Genomic DNA, 16,305 nt, shown 5'->3' on the forward strand with positions numbered 1-16,305 from the left:
TATTCAGGGAGGTACAGGTGAAGGTCTGAGCTGGCAGACTCCAGCATCTGCTGTCCACATGGGGCCCAGGCAGGCAACCAGGGGCAAATGTGCTTGGGCACTTACGGGCTGCTTGAAAAATCTTCCCCAAGAAATTTTGGTCTCCTTTCCTTGCCCTTGGCTTTCCTTCTGAGGTCGCAGGCAAAGGCACAGTGAATGTTCTAGGAACAGCATATGTATTTCCCAGCAGCCGGGTTTTAAGGCTCAAGGTGTTTTTCTTCTTGTTTTAAAAATATATATATATATTTATGATAAAGCTCACCGATGTGCTCTATGTTATCTGTTTATTCCCCTTAGGGCAAAAGAAGGCCTTTCTTTCTTTCTTTCTTTCTTTCTTTCTTTCTTTCTTTCTTTCTTTTTCTCTTTCTCTCTTTCTTTTTTTAAGGCAGCTGCTCCTGAAATCTGAGAGCCTGGGGAATTAATCAAAGCTCACCCCCAAAACTGATGGTGTAACAAAATTCTGTATATTGCTTATGTTACTATAACAACACGCTTTTTTTCTTTTTCTTTTTTCCATTTTTTTTGTTTGTTTTGTTTTTGTTTTTGTTTTTTTGTCTGTTTAGGAGAAAGCAAATCTGTACAAAAATACTCTGGTTGCAAGGAAGGCTAGGGGACACTCTTGAACTAGGAGAAGTTAAGCTGTTGGAAAAATAAGAGCATTTAACTTTTTTTTTATCTAAAATATGTATAAATCCCCTCAAAATGGTAATGAGTCATACACAGTACATACTAAAAGTATTTAAAATAGAGAATATTCCTCACAGAGGACTTTTTTTTTCCTTTAATTACGGCTAAAAAATAATTACAAAGTCCAAACAGGCAGGGAGATTCTCCAATCATCCTCCTCACTAACTCTGAAGGAGCCAAGCCCTTCCTCACTGATGCTGGTGGGTCCATCTGGCCACGAATGGCCCGGCCATTTGCAACGTGTTTGCATGAGCTCAGATAATGTCTTAAAGTCTCTCTCCTGGAATCTCAGCAATCGTTACCTTCACTTACATCTTTAAAAAATAACGACAGACCAAAAAAAAAAAAAAAGTGTCCAAAGGAATTTCAATTGGTTCTTGATTTTCTTCAGCGTTTTCTTTTTCCTTTTCTTCTTTAAAAAAAAAAAAAAAAAAGATCAACTCTGTCACCATTGCTCTTCAAGGTCTCCTCAGGGTCTGGTGAGCTGTGTGTAGACGGGTTGTTCCCAGTGCTGAGGGCTGTGGGTCTGCGGGATGGAAGGGACCCCGGAGGTGTCAGCGATGGGGGTGTACATGGGGCGCTGCGCTGGGTTCATGTAGGTGAAGGTGGAGTAGAGCCCCGAGCCCTGGCCGGCTGCGTGGCTGTAGTAGGAGCCGGAGTTCTGGTGGTCGGTGTAGTCATACTGCGAGCGCGTGATGGTTGGGTAGGAGGGGTTGTAGTGCGGAAGGTTGAAGGGGCTGTAGGAGATCTGTTGCGGGGAGTGCTGCTGCTGCTCGCTGTAGTGGCTCGGGCTCAGTTGCTCCGTCTTGATGTGCGTTCTCTGGGACTGGCCTGGCTCGCTGCTCAGCGTGGTGAGCGTGTGCGCCTGCTGCTGCTGGGGTGCCTGCTGCGGCTGCGGGGGTGCTTGCTGCTGCGGAGGCGCCTGTGGGGCTTGCGGGGCCTGCGGGGGCTGCTGTGGAGGAGGGGGCGGCGCCTGTTGCTTTGACATCCACACGTGGCCCGCGGTCGCTGGAGTGGGTGCGGTGCTGCTGATGCCATAGCTGCCAGTGTAGGTGACCTGGCCGTGGGTGGCCGGCACCCCTGGGTGGCCGTTGGGCGGCAGGTATTGGTCAAACTCATTGACGTCGAAGGTCTCGATGTTGGAGATGACGTCGCTGCTCAGCTCACCGATGTCCACGTCGCGGAAGTCGATGGGGGGCTGTCTGCCACCCTCTGCCAGAGGGCGCCCCTCTCGTTTCAGATCAACTTTCCCAGCTTGCACGTCTGTTTTGGGAGTGGTGGGTGGGGTCGGTGGACCCTGAGATTGCCCTGCAGGCAATAAAAGAGAGACAAACGGTAAAAAATCAACAAGCGCTATGCAAAGCCCCGGGTCTTCGAAGCCCATAGGGACCCTCCCTGGTTGCCAAGGTGTTATTAGGACCCGCTCCCGCGCTGGAGGCGAGCTGCACTAGCGATAAGTCGCCGAATGATTAACCCGCAGGTACACACTAGGCAAGCTCCTTTTATCAGGGGAGGGGTCTGAGGTCCCAAGGGTCCGGAAGACTAAATTGCTACCTGTAGAAGAATGTGTGCTTTTGGGGTGAGGCGCAAAGAGAAAAGTGGGTAAGTTTCGTAAAGCAATTAAGACATGTTACCTTGCAATAAAGAATCCAGCTCAGGATTCATGGTTTGAGGTGTGTGTGTGTGTGTGTGTGTGTGTGTGTGTGTGTGTGTGTGTCTGTGCGCGCGCGCGCTCGCTCGTCCCCGCGCGCGCCCGTGTACGCGCGCCTGTCTGCCTGCTTCTGAGGGCCCAGGACAGGGAATACAGGGAATAGTGTTTCCTTACTTCATAGAGCTCAAGATTCCTACCCAGATATTTCTCGGGGGGGGGGGCGGCTAAGGGTTCTCCGGGAGGAGCCCGGAGTGGCTAGGCCTGGGGGATCACTCGCGTCTTGCTCACCGGAGTGCTCGCCCGGGGAGTGCACCTCACTCATGCCCGAGGAGGAGTGCGGGGAGTCCGCTTGCAGCGCCTTGAAGATGGCGTTAGGAGAGATGTGAGTCTGTTCGGTGGCCTCTTCGGCCTCTGCTTGCCCATTCTTCACCGACTTCCTCCGCCGGGGCTGGTACTTGTAATCGGGGTGGTCTTTCTTGTGCTGCACGCGCAGCCGCTCCGCCTCCTCCACGAAGGGTCTCTTCTCGCTCTCGTTCAGCAGTCTGGGGGGGGGGCAGAAGTAAAGAGGGAGGGGGGGTCAATGAAACCCTGGGAGCTGTCAGGTCCCCACCCCTCCTTCGCGCAATACCCCTCCTCCCTTCTGTCTGCTTCCCACCCTCCTCGGAGACTCAGAACTTTTCTTTCTTTCTTTTTCTTTCTTTTTTTAAAAAAGTGCTCGGAGTCGACCTGAGCGGTCACTCCTCGCCCCGCCCCGCCCCCTCCCGGGCCTCCTATTTTGGAAGCCCAGTAGACGAAAATAGCTCCCTGCTGAGGCTGCTCTAAACGCCTTTGCTACCGGAGCGGTCCACCCCTCCCAACACGCAGTAAAAACTTTCCGAAAACCCACTTAAATTGCAAGAAGCTCGCTCTGTCGATCCACGGCCCTTCCAGTTCTCAGTAGCTCTCCCCAATTCTTGCCTGGGTCTACTCCGGTCTCAGTTACACTTTCCCTTCACTCGGTCTTCCCAGGAAAGAGCGCAGTTGGCCCGGGGGAGGTGGGCTTGCTTCCTCTAATTGTTCCTTTCAAGGGGGACCGGGGTGGCACACCCCCTCACTCCCCACTACATTCCTACATTCACGCTACTCTCCACCGCGCACCCCCCAACTCCCCGCCATCGCTAAGAGCAATCCCAAGAACTTTCTCAAACTTTGAGCTGCGTCCCCCCCCCCCGCCCTCCCCACCCTCCCCGCCCTGCATCCTGGACCCAAGACCCCAGGATACACAACTCAGGGAGGCGGGGCGGGGTCGGTGAGTGCAGCCCGCGTCCGGGGTAACCGCCGAGCCCTCCGTGGCAGCCCGCGCGCTCACCTCCAGAGCTTGCCCAGAGTCTTGCTGAGCTCCGCGTTGTGCAGATGCGGGTACTGGTCTGCCAGCTTCCTGCGCGCAGCCTGCGCCCACACCATGAAGGCGTTCATGGGCCGCTTGACGTGTGGCTTGTTCTTGCTGGAGCCGTTGACGCGCACCGGCATGGGCACCAGGGTCCAGTCGTAGCCCTTCAGCACCTGGCTGACCGCCTCGCGGATGCACACTGGGAATTTATCTTCCTCGCTCTCCTTCTTCAGATCCGGCTCGCCCTTGGGGAACGTGTTCTCCTGGGGCCGTGTGTTCTCCGTGTCGGAGCCTGAGCCCGAGGGGCAGGGCGAACCAGCCGAGTCCTCCGACATGGTGGGGCTGGGGGCGCCAGACAAGCCCTTCTCCTGCTCGTCGGTCATCTTCATGAAGGGGTCCAGGAGATTCATACGCGAGCCCGGGGCAGGGGGCGGGTGGCCGGGAAAGGAGAGAAGCCGCGGCGGCTGGGGCTCCTCTTCCCTCAGCTGCCGGGACGCGGACGCCGAGCGAACGGCTCCCGGGGAGGTTGGCGCGTCACCCGGCTGCGGCGGCGAGCGCTTAGCAGAGGCGCTGGGTGGCCAGTGCTCAGTTGACCGCTCCAAACCCGGGGAAGGCGAATCGGAGCGGAGGAGGAGGGAGGGAAAACAGAGAACGAAACCGGGGCTACTTGCACCCCGTCTCTTTTGCAAAGAAAAGTTCCTGGACCGAAACTGGTAAAGTTGTCGCTCCCACTGAAGTTTCCAGGCAGTTCCGAGCAACGCTCTCAGCTCTCCGGCTCCCAGCCCAGAGTCTCTTTAATAAATACTCCCCCTTCACCTTAGAGACCTCGGACCAATCACGGCTCGGCAGTCATCAGGGTTGGCAAGTCGCTGATTGGACCGGATTTTGAAAGGGTGGGGGGAGGATTGTGGCTCCGGGTTGGGTGACGAGACTCGAGGGGAGGATAGGGGAGGGAAGCTCAGCCGGAGGGTGGATGGGGATGGTGGGGTGAGGGACTTGGGGGGGCAGGGCAGGCAGGGGACCCGGACGTCCGAGTGTGTAAGTTTGCTCTCTACTCTCGGAATGTCACAGTTTTGGAACGGTCTCCGTGTGTGTGTGTCTGTGTGTGTGTGTGTGTGTGTGTGTGTGTGTGTGTGTGTGTGAGCACGCGCGCGTGTCTAGACTAGGACCCCCCTTCCCACTACCCCTCCCGCCCCCCCACAGTCCACTACTTTTTCGATGCTGTCTCCGTGGTACCCGGGACTTTGCTGGCGTTTACAGCAATGGAAATTGCAACAGCTGCTCGTCAAAGCGGAGCTCGGCTTCTGCGCCTGGAGTCTGCCGGCTTCCAAAAAAGTGCTTAGAAATTGTCTTTTGGAAGCAAATGTTCGGGTGACTCAACGCCCGCTGTTCTCTGTAATAATCCATATAAATAGATTAACGCGCTCTGGTTCACCGAGGCCGGTGTGGTGGTGGCTGGAGAGTCTGCTGCGCTCTCGCAGTGGGAATCAATGAAAAACCAAAGCCAAGCACCGGCGAAGGCTGGCGGCGGGGACCGCGCAGTCCCGGGCTCTCGCGGCCGGTCCCGTGGGCCACGCCGACCTTGAACTGACAAGTCCTTCCCCGGCCCCTCCAGCACTCTGACGCCCCTCGGAGTCAGGATTATTACTTTAGAGTTTTGCTTCTAGCCTCCTGGCTGAGTCACAAACACCATCAGGTTCGCTACTGGAGTTTGCAAAAACTGCTCCGGTGTTGAGAGTGAAGTTTGCAAAGGTGGCAGCGCCGGACGGCGAGGCCGAGAAGGCCCTTAACTTGGACTGGAGACTCCAGACAAAACGGGCCACTTTGGCGGAGCCTTGGAACTCCCTCGCTTGGGCCTTCCTTTACCAGATAACCTGGGAAGGCGAAGCGCTAGGCGTCTGGACTTTAGTCGCGTCCTTTTAGACCTGCACACAGGTGGGCGTTCTGGGGGAGGCCACGTAGGTGTCCGTTGTACTTTAAGAGTGCTTGGAGCCGAAGATCCGTGTTTACTCAAACTCTTAGAGCAAAGTTGGATAAGGGAGGAATTATCTTTTCTGGAACGAATAAAAAAATCTTAGTTGCCACCGGGCGACATGCCCTCGGAACCACAAACAAACTCACAACGGTGTAAAAAAAGATAAACAAATTCATTTAAGCACCCCTTTCTGATTCTTGCAAAACTTCGCTTTGGACTTATTAAATTATTGATAAAGCGAACCGGCCTGTGTTCTAGCGAAGACAGGTTCCTCCCCTCCAATTTGCTAAGTGTGGACACTTAGATATAAACGAATTTTTTCTTTGGGGTGTTTTTGAAAAGCTCGTTTCCCCTTCGTTTTCTTCCGAAGTGGACATTTGTTATTTAGGGAAAGGAACTCGGGAGAACAGTAAGCTACGACTCGGTTCGGTCGGGTTTCTTTTCAAACGAATGTTACTCGCATTGTGTCACTACCACCCTATAGTCTGTTTACGAGCTTAAGAGACGTACAGACAATAGCCATCTATTCGTATCTCACAACGTGTAAGAAAATATATCTTTTTTTTTCAGAGTTGGGGGGCGGATTTTCTGTGCTCTGGGATGGAGGTATTTATGTGATCCTCAAACCGGTTGAAGAGACCAGGGACCACTGTCAGATGTATTAAACCAGGGAGTTATAATTTGTTGTAATTACCACGTTTTCTGGCAAAGGCAGCGAAAACGACAGTGGCCTTAAAGGCATTTTGAAATATTTTATTGAGTATTTGTTCATGAATACATACATTTATAAATATACCCTTAATACAACATATGCAGAGATGTAATGTGCTACGACATTTTAAATCATAAAACGTCTTACATGTTTCTATGCCTCCACGCAAGCGTTTTTATATTCTTGAGTCTTTGGGGGTGGGGGGGTTAACTTTTTAAACAAGTTGAAATGAAAATTGCACTGCAATTTTCGGCAACATCCAGAGGGGGCGCCAAAAGCCCAGAAACTGTCTGGAACTTTTGAGAAACTGCTGGAAAACTTTCCTTGCGGTGAACGGGCAGGGGCCCCGGGGTGGGGGAGGTGGCAGTGGTGCGTTGCTCGCAGTCAGTGCTTTTTCCAAGACGAGACTTATCTCTACCGGAATTCCAATTCCTATTCTTTCCTGTGAGGATTCGACTGCGTGCAGCCTCGTTCAGGGGACCGGGGAAGTGCTTGTCTACAGGGAGTTGGGGGCGGGGAAGGCACTGCAGATGCCCAGGCTTTCTCATTTACACGCAACCTGGAGAGTGAGAGTTGCGGGGCGCGTGGGTGGTGGTGGTGGTGGTGTCCCTTATTCTCCAGGTGCCAAGAGTTATCTTGTGTGCCAAGATCAGGCGAAGGCTGTCCGTTAGGCACCTCAGTTTAAGAGTGGCTGAACGTGAAAAGCCCACTCCCAGAAGCCCTTCAGGGGCTTAGTCCACTGTGACTTGACTTTTTCTGTCACCCAGGCCTCTTCCTGACTTGATTCTGGCAGAATCTGGCATTCCTCAGGCCAGTGGACCTCGGCTTGAGGAAGGGGAAGCACCCTGGTGTGGACTGTGTTTGTTTAGATTACTGACCCAGCAAGAGGCTGCTGCTCTGTTCTAGCTAGAACCTCCTCTCTGGAGGTGGATGCTGTGGGGTCTGCAGTCTCCTGGGTGTGAGGGATGGAAAAGTTGAGGTGGATCCTAAGAGAAGTTGTTGGGAAGTCCTCATCTGGGATCTCCCCACCTTTTCTCTCTCCAGCGGTACAGGGTCCAATCTCCCTGGTGGAGGTCTGTTGATCTCCCCTCCTACCAGTACAAACGGAGACAGGGGTAGGTGGAGGGGGTAGGGGGAATACTGTGTGCCCTAGAGAAGATCCAGCTCCTGTGGACAGAGGGTGTGAAGGTTCAGCTACGTGCACTCTCTCCACACGAAGAATTAGGGACTAAAGCCTTCCCTACTCCAAAAGTCCTTAGCAAGGTGGGGACCTTGTCTAAAGCCATTTTCAACAGGGTCCCAACTTCTAGGAAATACTAGTTCAGTGCGGGCTAACAGTTGCACCCCTCCCAGGAAGACTTCGACCCCAGGCAACATTGAATGTCCATGAAAGGGACACCCCATTTCTTAGGTCTTACAGTTCCAGGACTGTGTCCACACGAAATAATCTCGCAGGATTTCTGCTTCTGGCTGGACATGAGGTCCCCGTGCCCAGGGCTCCCAGACGCTCTTCCGTGATTTCCATTTTTCGCTGAGGCATGCAATGTTTGTTCTTTGCTTTTCCAGCCACAATTTCCTTTGGGAAGGGAGCGCCAGGTAAGCCCGGGCAGGGCAGACGCTGGGCTGGATGGCTGTAGCAACATGGGGCGGCAGGGGGAAAAGAGGCAGAGCAGCAGATTTGTAGGTAAGCAATAAATATCTGAATAAGTGCGGCCTTTGGGCTGTTTGCTTGTGTGAGCTCAGCAGTCAGACCTCCCAGCAACCCGTTCCCTAACCGCCTCTGCAAATGTATGCTTGAATGTAACATTTTAACTTTCTGTCCCTTTTGTATTTGAAGAGGGAGAAGGACGAGCCATAGGATGAGGGAGTGTGACAGCCTGTCTGCCTCTGTTCTGTCCGCCTCCTACCCCACCCACACACCTACCAGTCAATTCTTGAGGCACCCGGTGACTGTAACCCAGAGGGACCTCCCACCTCTATGGAGTATGAAGACCAGAGACTAAACTACCTGGAAAAGGCCTGGGGTGGGGGTGGGAGGGTGGGAGCTTGCCTCCCTCTCAAGAGACATCCCTCTCCAGAGACAACCTTCCCAAGAGGAAGCAATCAGCCCTCATTCTTGGTTTCCCAAAAAAATGTCTCCTTAGAGGTGGTGCCTGGGACAAATTCCTTCCACCAGCACCTAGAATGCCCTGTGGTCAGTTTCCTGGTCTTAACTCAAGATGCCCCGTCTTCTTAGCTAAAGGTGCTTTGCAGGGTTAATTTAAAAATAAAAATAAAGGAAGCCCTCACTATGGAGGCGCCTCCTAAGAAGCAGGCTCTGCTCTGCCAGTTGGAGCCTCAGGCTCGCTTCAGCCCCCAGGGCTCATTGGGTCTTGGAGGTTTCCATCAGTTATTCCACCTAGCAATCTTTCTGAGCAAAGGTGTTTAGTCCCAGGAAAGGGGCTCACCAGAAGGGCCAGGCTCCTGAGAATAGTTTTATGGGGTCTCCTAAGGGAAGGTGGACCCCACGGCAACAGTTTTGTTTTACCTGCTTGTCCCTCTTCCAGGCTCCCAATAGGAGGGTGAGTTTTCCCCGGATATCCTTAAAGGTGTCTATCAACCTGTGGAAAGGGAGGGCACACCTTTACCACACAACCCCAACCCCCCCATCCTTAAGGCAAATCACCTGGGGTAAGGAGAATCTGCTTCCCAGAGACTCCCATTTCAACAGAACTCAGAAAGCCAGCCTGCAGCCAGCTCCTCCCTTTCTTCCTACCCTAAGATTAGCCTGGGCCAAGTTGAGGGTCCTTCCGACTGCTTTTAGGATCTGCCTTGGGTTCAGGGTGACGAGAGAAAGACCCCAAGAGGACAAGTAGAAGTCAGTAGCCCCCAGCCCCTTGGCCCGAACTCCAGGGATCTACCTTCTGTCCTAAGGATGTGGCTAAGTCTAAGGTCACCAGGTCAGTCTTAAGTCAGAAGAAATGTCACTCAGGGAGTGAGTGACATTTTAACCAGAGTGCCTGCTCACTGGCCAGTAGTGGTCACCTGTGAACCTTGACATCACAAAATGGTGTTGTAAATGTCACAGGGACCTCCTCCTTTTCCTTCTGTCCCCTCCCTCCCCTCTTCTTCCTCCTTCTCTGACCCTTCCTCTTTGCCCCACCCCCCTCTTCTTTTTGAGACAGGGTCTTATGTATCCCAGGTTGACCTGGAGCTCACTGTATAGCCAACCTCAACCTTGTGGTCCCCCTGCCTCCATCTCCAAAGCAGGTAGACGATGGACCACCACACCGTGCTAAGTCCTGTCCCTCTCTTTAGGACAAAACATATTTACAACTGGTGGGAGAGGCAGGTCGCCCTAGAGCTGGAAACTACTTAGCTCTCTTTCCTAGATGGGGACTGGCGGCTGAGAGAACAATTATGAAGACATGGGTTCTCTCTGGGTACTTGTTAAGCTCACGGGACTACCGGCTTCACTGAGCCCAAGGAGGGAACGTCCTTAGCCCCATCCACCTTAATGTCGAGGGGCAAAGCCAATTCCTGTTGGTAAGTTGTCGGAAGTCCTCATAGGCTCAGGCGTGTGAGCATTTTACCTTTCCCTTCCTCAGACATAGCCGGAAAGATGTTTCCAGGGCGCCATTTGGCTGTGGTAGGAATGAAGGTGGGCGGAGCTCCCTCAGGAAAACTCTACTGGGTTTTTACCCTACACTCCAGTGTCCCCTTATCCCCAGGGGCTCCTCTGTAGACACTCCCAAGGGAGTCCCAAATACAAACCCACGGAAGACGCACGCTGAGCTACTGAGAGATAGCCAGAAGTGCTTGCCAATCGACCGAGTCCATGGCTAAGCAGAAACTGGGAGAGCAGGGTGAATGACTCTGAGTGTTTGAGCTGGATGGAGCACCACACAGGAAAACATCCTATCCTGGACACACATCACCCTGTCAGTTTCAATCTCCGTCTTTCTCACTCTCTTTCCCAACCACGATGATCACTTGGGCTTCCTGTGGCTCTGAATGCTCAGAGAGGGTGGCATCTGGTGTCTACCATTAAGCCCTCTCCAGGTCTCCTTTCTGGCAGGATCCATCCTTGGTCTACCCGTGCCCAGCGTTATCCTCTAGGTTCAGTGTATTCTGAGACTCTGTCTCCCTCTATCACGGAATCAAACCCAAGATCACGGAGAGAGAAAGACCTGCTACTCTGGGGGCCATTCCAGCAGCACACTGAGGGGCCGGCAAAGCTAGTGAGAGACAGCGATTCCCTGAGCTCTTGGGGAGTTGTAGCCCCATTCCATCTCCTTGCCCCCAACCTCCAGCCCCAGTGACACGCTATATCTTGCTCCTGGACCCAACCGTCTTCTCCGCTATCACTCCCCCCCCCACATCCCCTCCCCATTCTCCATGAGAGCTAAGCAGTGGCTTATAGTATGTGGTACATGCCACTCTCTCTTTGGGGGACATCTGCCAACCAGCACAGTGGTGATGACAGCTTCCAGATGATTTTCTAAAAGCAAAGACGTCTTCCACGGGGAGGAGTGGCTGGCACAGGTCCAAGGCCCAGTGGGACGAAGGCTGTGGTTCTGGAAGGAGCCTGGTGGGGTTTCTGGGTACTTAGATTGTCTTTCTCCTCCTTTATATTCTGCCAAAAAAAAAAAAAAAAAAAAAAGCATTGCCAATGGCTTTGCATTTTCCTTGAGTTTGCCAGGATCTTCTGATCCGGGTTCTTCTTTGGGAACTTGGGTTTTGGGACCAAGTTCTTCACGGTGACAGAAGCAGGGTGCTTTGCTCTGAGCTCACTCCTTCCTCTCTTAGCCCACCCGGCTCAGTGTGATGTCATCAGACAGAGATGAAGTCAAATTCTCCTGGCCCCTTTCCGGCCTTGGTTTCAGCAACCCAGTCTCACTCCTGCCTTAGGCTTGACCCCAGGAAAAGGTTAGTTCCCTCTATTGATTCAAGCAATTTCTGGATGATTGCATTGTTGACTTACCCCTCATCCTTTGCAGGGAGGTTTCTTTCTAGTACTTTCTTAGCCCTTGGGCTCATGGAGAAGCCTTTGTCTCTTGGGTAAAAGCTATACCACTGTTATTGTCACTTACTGTTGTCTTCAGAAATAGGCGAGACTTAATCAGATTCCAGGTGAAATCATCAACGAGGCCTACCAGGCCTCCTTGTCTGGGGCCGCCAGAATTTAATTTGGGGAGGTGATCTGCGTTCAACTGCTTACGTCACCTATGATGATGTAAGGACTCCCTAGTCATCGATCTTTGCTCCCATCTCTGCCCTTGGTACAAAGAATGCTACGTTTTCTTGTGCCTTTAATGAGCCCAAATAGACTCTGATGAATGGAAAGTGTTTATCGAGGGAACAAATGCCACAATTTAGCCAGAGAAATGAATACATGATTATTATAGTCCGGTAGGATTTGGGGTACCAAGTGCAGAATGAGGACGTCTGGTCAGTTAATGACATATCTTGAGATATGTCCAGTATGTGTTAGATCCTCGTTCTGGAACCTTCTGTATTTCCCGTCTCCTGATGTTTTCCTTCGAGGAGCACCGACTGACGCTCTCCCGTAGACTGTTTGGAATTATGGACATAAAGCTTTCAGAGCACAGTCTTTATATGTATATTCCTGGCCTGAATTTACAGCTTTTGAGAAAACAAACCACAAATCGTAGTAATTATTAACGCATTAGAACCCCCTAACCCTCCCAGACCTTGCTTACCTAAATATACAATGATGAGAAGTAGTTTTTTTCTCCTCTTCCTGGTCTTCTCACTTGCGTTTCGATTCACAGTGCACAGATGGTTTCCAACCGAGCTGCCGGGCTGGGGAGGCGACAGACAGCGACGTGATGCTCAGAGACAGTGATACTCTATAGCTTTCCTATAGGACAGCAGCGGACCCTGCTGTCTCCTGTTTGTTTTGAGAGGTAGGGCCATGGATATTGCATGATTGGGCGTCACACGGATGCATGTGCATGTGCTTGTTTATGTTTATATGTGTGCATGTATACACAGGTGCATGCATGTGTCTGCATGTATAATTTGTGTATTATGTTCATGTATGTCTGTGGGCATGCACGCATGTGCATTGTGTGTGTCTTTGTGTGCATGTGTCTGAAGCTACCTGGACTCTGTAGGCTAATCATTCCCAGATGGCTCCAGGGACTGCATTCTGGTCCCCAGAACCCCAGAGGCACCGACCCATCCTTAGCCTTTCCTGGGGACAGGGTTGGAGGTCACTGTAAGGAAAAGTAAGACAGAAAGTCTCTGTGCATAGATAGGCTCTACCCTGTCTTGGAGCTGTGATAGCTCACAGGACTTTGTTCTATATTCCTCTCAACGTGCAAAAAAAACCCTAAGGCATCCATCTCCACCAGTTTCCAGTCTGAACTATAATATAATTAGAAGAAAGAAAAGAAAAAGAGGGAGAAGGCTAACATGCAGGAGTTAGAGGAGGGGATGGCTAGTTTTAGGAATCCCATTGGCCCGAGTGTGGGGATGGAATGGATAGGAGTGGGTTCGAACAGGGATTTATTTACTTACTAAATGTCCACGTCGCTCCTAGCTTTCTGGTAAAAAAATCTGCTCAGTTGGGTGGGGTGATGTAGTGAGAGTTGGGGTTCAGTGTTCTCCTTTAGCTAGGGGCAGCCGGCCCACAGAAAGAATGTGGGGAGCTTGCTGGGAGAAGAGTTGCCCTGGGCCTCTTTAGATCCCGGGACCTCCCTGTTTCATACACTTAATTACCTATGTTGTGGTCGATGTCCCTGTCTAGCCACAACTGACCTTGGCCTGGACCCACACACTGCTAAGATCATTTACAAAGGGAATTCCAGGAGCCTGTACCTGCCCACCCCCTTGGGTGGCTGCCACTCTGAAGTGTACATTCTCCTTCACTCGCTTGCCTTCTCATCTATGGCTGAAAAAAAATAATCCCCCTGCTAATGGTTCCTCCTTTCCATTGCCTCTCTCAGCCTCCTAGGAACCGCCCTTATATCCTCTCCTCTCCCCGGGTGTCTCAGGAGGCTGTACGGGGAAGAAATGACTCTCTTAGCTTTACACTCGAAAAAAAAACGGTAGCTCTGAAAATAGCCCGTCACTTGCTCAAGGTCACAGAGCTAATGGGAGAGGCAGATCCCCGGCTGCCCTGTTCTGGGACCCGTGCCTGCCTCCCTCACAGACCCACGCACACATGGAATCCTGCAGGCCACTGTCAGCATGTAGCAGTCCCTAGACCCACTCCTCCATGGACTTCCAATGCCTCTCACTTGGCCACTAGCCAAATGGGTCCCATGGAAAGACACACGCTCCTGGTCGTTCCCGGGCTTCTGATTTGATTTTATCTCCTACCTCGTCCCCTAATCGGTGGTTGGTTGCCACTGTCTGGAAGAAGAGAGAACATAGTGTGCCCAGAGCAACCACACCTGACAGGACACCCCCTGCCCCCTCCCCCCACCCCACCCAGTTTTCATGAGTCATGAGTTTGCCTTTCCCTCTTGTCCTTTTGAGACAGGGTCTCACTGTGTAGCTGTCCTGGAACTCATTCTGTAGACTAGGCTGGCCTTGAACTCAGAGGGATCCCCCTGTCTCTGCCTCTTGAGTGCTGGGATGAAAAGGCTTCTACTGACTTCGTTGCGCCCCTCCTACCCTGCTTTATTTATTCATCTTAATTTAAAAATAATGCCATTAGCTGCTTGTCTCTCTGTGCGTGCTCAAGACACGGTGCATGCATGGACACGGGACAATGTCGAGGCGCTCCCCCAGGAAACTGGGGCTCCTAACTACCTTTACCTACTGATCCTGCTAGGTAGCTCCTCCACCTGGCTTTGGGCTGGTACATATTGACGCGGGGCCTTTTCATGTTTTGATTCAGACTTATCTAGATAGTCAACATTAATTTTACCTTCCAGATTGACACTAGAACCTGGTTACCCTCTAAAACCTGCCAGAGCCCTCACCATTTTGGAAAGAGAGACCTTCCACGCCTGCCCAGGCTTTCTTGGGCACTCTGGGATGTTTATTGATAAGAGGGGGTGTTTGCAGGGCTCTAGGCAACCTGCCAACAGTTTTCTTTGACGTTGTCACCTGTATTTACCTCTCTTCTGAAAATCTTTTGTGGGGGTTGATAGTCTCTTCACTTTCACAGATGACAACGCTGGCTAATTCGCTTATCCAGAGTCTCAAAGCCCTTTCCCGGTAAAAACCAGTGTTAACAATAACCAAGTAAGCAAGCCAGAGCTGCCAAGTCTTGGATGCTTACCATGCAGAAACTCAGCACCGAGACCTGATGGGCAACATTGCTGGAATGTCTGTTTGACCTGTGGGGATTTTTTTTTTCTTTTTTAAAACCCGTAGGCTTGTTTATTTTTTAGTCTGGCCCTGTTTCTTTAGGACTCTGGGTTTTGGAGAGCACCCTTAGGCCACATTTAGGGATGACCACTGTCCTTGAATAAAGTTGTCTATGGAAGAGATTGGGTGGAAGGGGACAGGACAGCTTGGAGTCCAGAATCCGAATGTCTGTCTTGTTTTTGGCATTGGCCACTGCAGGGGTTCTGTCTCTCCTCTTGTCCCCCATTGCTGAAGGACCATGTGAGGAAAGGCCCCATTCTTCCTAGGAGGAATTCAGATTAGAACCTTCTGGGTCAATCCAGGTCCAGCTGATAACACATTGGTTTCCAACCTGATGAAGTGGGGGATGTGCTAGTTTACTGACAGGGTAGCCAAGACCTTGCTCTCAGAAAGCCACAAGGTCCAGGAAATTTGCAACACAGGTGTTGTGATTATTCTTTTTCTGTTTAGCATGAAAGGAAGATCCTGTTTACCATTCACTTGGGCTGTATAGCTCAGCTGGTAGAGTGCTTGTCCAGCCTTCATGAGGCACTGTATAAACCGGGTGTGATCAGTTCCAGAGCTGTGGTGAGGAGATCAGAAGTATAGGGCCATCTTTGGCTACCAAAAGAGCCTAAGGCCAGCCGGACTACTGGAAAGGGTTGGATGAGGGCTACTGTGAGGGACCGAATATCTCCAGAGGATACATGTCGGTCTTCTTCTTCTTCTTCTTCTTCTTCTTTTTTTTTTCCGGAGCTGGGGACCAAACCCAGGGCCTTGCGCTTGCTAGGCAAGCGCTCTACCACTGAGCTAAATCCCCAACCCCATGTCGGTCTTCTTATCTGCTGGTTTCCTATCAACTGTGGATTGAAAATATTTTTAAAAATATGATGTTCACACCGTGCAAATGTAGGCTTTTCTTTCTTGTCATTATCCCCACAAACAAAACAATATAATTACCACTTACACAGCACCTCCGTCAGGTCATGTGTGACAGACGATTAGCAACACATGGGAACTGTCTTTAGTTCTGGGCGCACGCCATTCTGTTTTCTATGCGACTTGGGCGTCCCTGGATTTTTGTCGCTACGGAGGGTCCTTGAACCAATGCTGGTGGATACTGAAGAACAATGGTGTACAGAATGGGGACAGGAGAGTTCAAGAGGACAAGGTCATTCGATTCAGTTGCACACTGTGCCGACTGGCCCTGAGCTCAGATTGCTCTCAGAAAGCCAGGAAGGCTGGAGGTGGGAGGTGGGGCAGGAATACTCCTCCTCTGGAAAAGCCCATGAGCTTTATCAGGGTCAACAAGGCCTTTAAGCAAGGGTGGTGCATTTTTGCAGTGTCTGAGTCCTGCCTTGCTTGGGACTGGCCACATTTACTAGCCCAAATGCAACCACAGTCCAAACTCGTCCTATCAGTAGCTACCCACTTTTTAGCTGGGCTCATATTGGTGTGGTCCTTGGTGAAGAATTGGCACTTTGTGGCTCCACTAGAAAAAGAGAGAGTGACACATTCATGTCACCAGGACTCGAGGCTCTTGGGGTGACCTCCAGGCGGCTGGC

The 16,305-nt window shown here is 51.6% G+C and overlaps 1 protein-coding gene across 1 annotated transcript; it reads right to left on the minus strand.

Annotated features, from left to right (window-relative positions):
• Positions 1–349: 349 nt before the first annotated feature.
• Positions 350–4,513, minus strand: Sox9 (SRY-box transcription factor 9). Its single transcript, XM_032913232.1, has 3 exons — positions 3,726–4,513; positions 2,666–2,919; positions 350–2,034 (listed from the first exon to the last, which is right to left on the minus strand). Exons 1-3 carry the CDS (start codon positions 4,154–4,156, stop codon positions 1,196–1,198), a joined length of 1,524 nt encoding a protein of 507 aa, XP_032769123.1. The 5' UTR covers positions 4,157–4,513; the 3' UTR covers positions 350–1,195.
• Between the last annotated feature and the right edge of the window lie 11,792 nt (positions 4,514–16,305).

This window comes from Rattus rattus, chromosome 9 (genome assembly GCF_011064425.1).
Source record: "Rattus rattus isolate New Zealand chromosome 9, Rrattus_CSIRO_v1, whole genome shotgun sequence".
NCBI classification, from domain to species: Eukaryota; Metazoa; Chordata; class Mammalia; order Rodentia; family Muridae; genus Rattus; species Rattus rattus.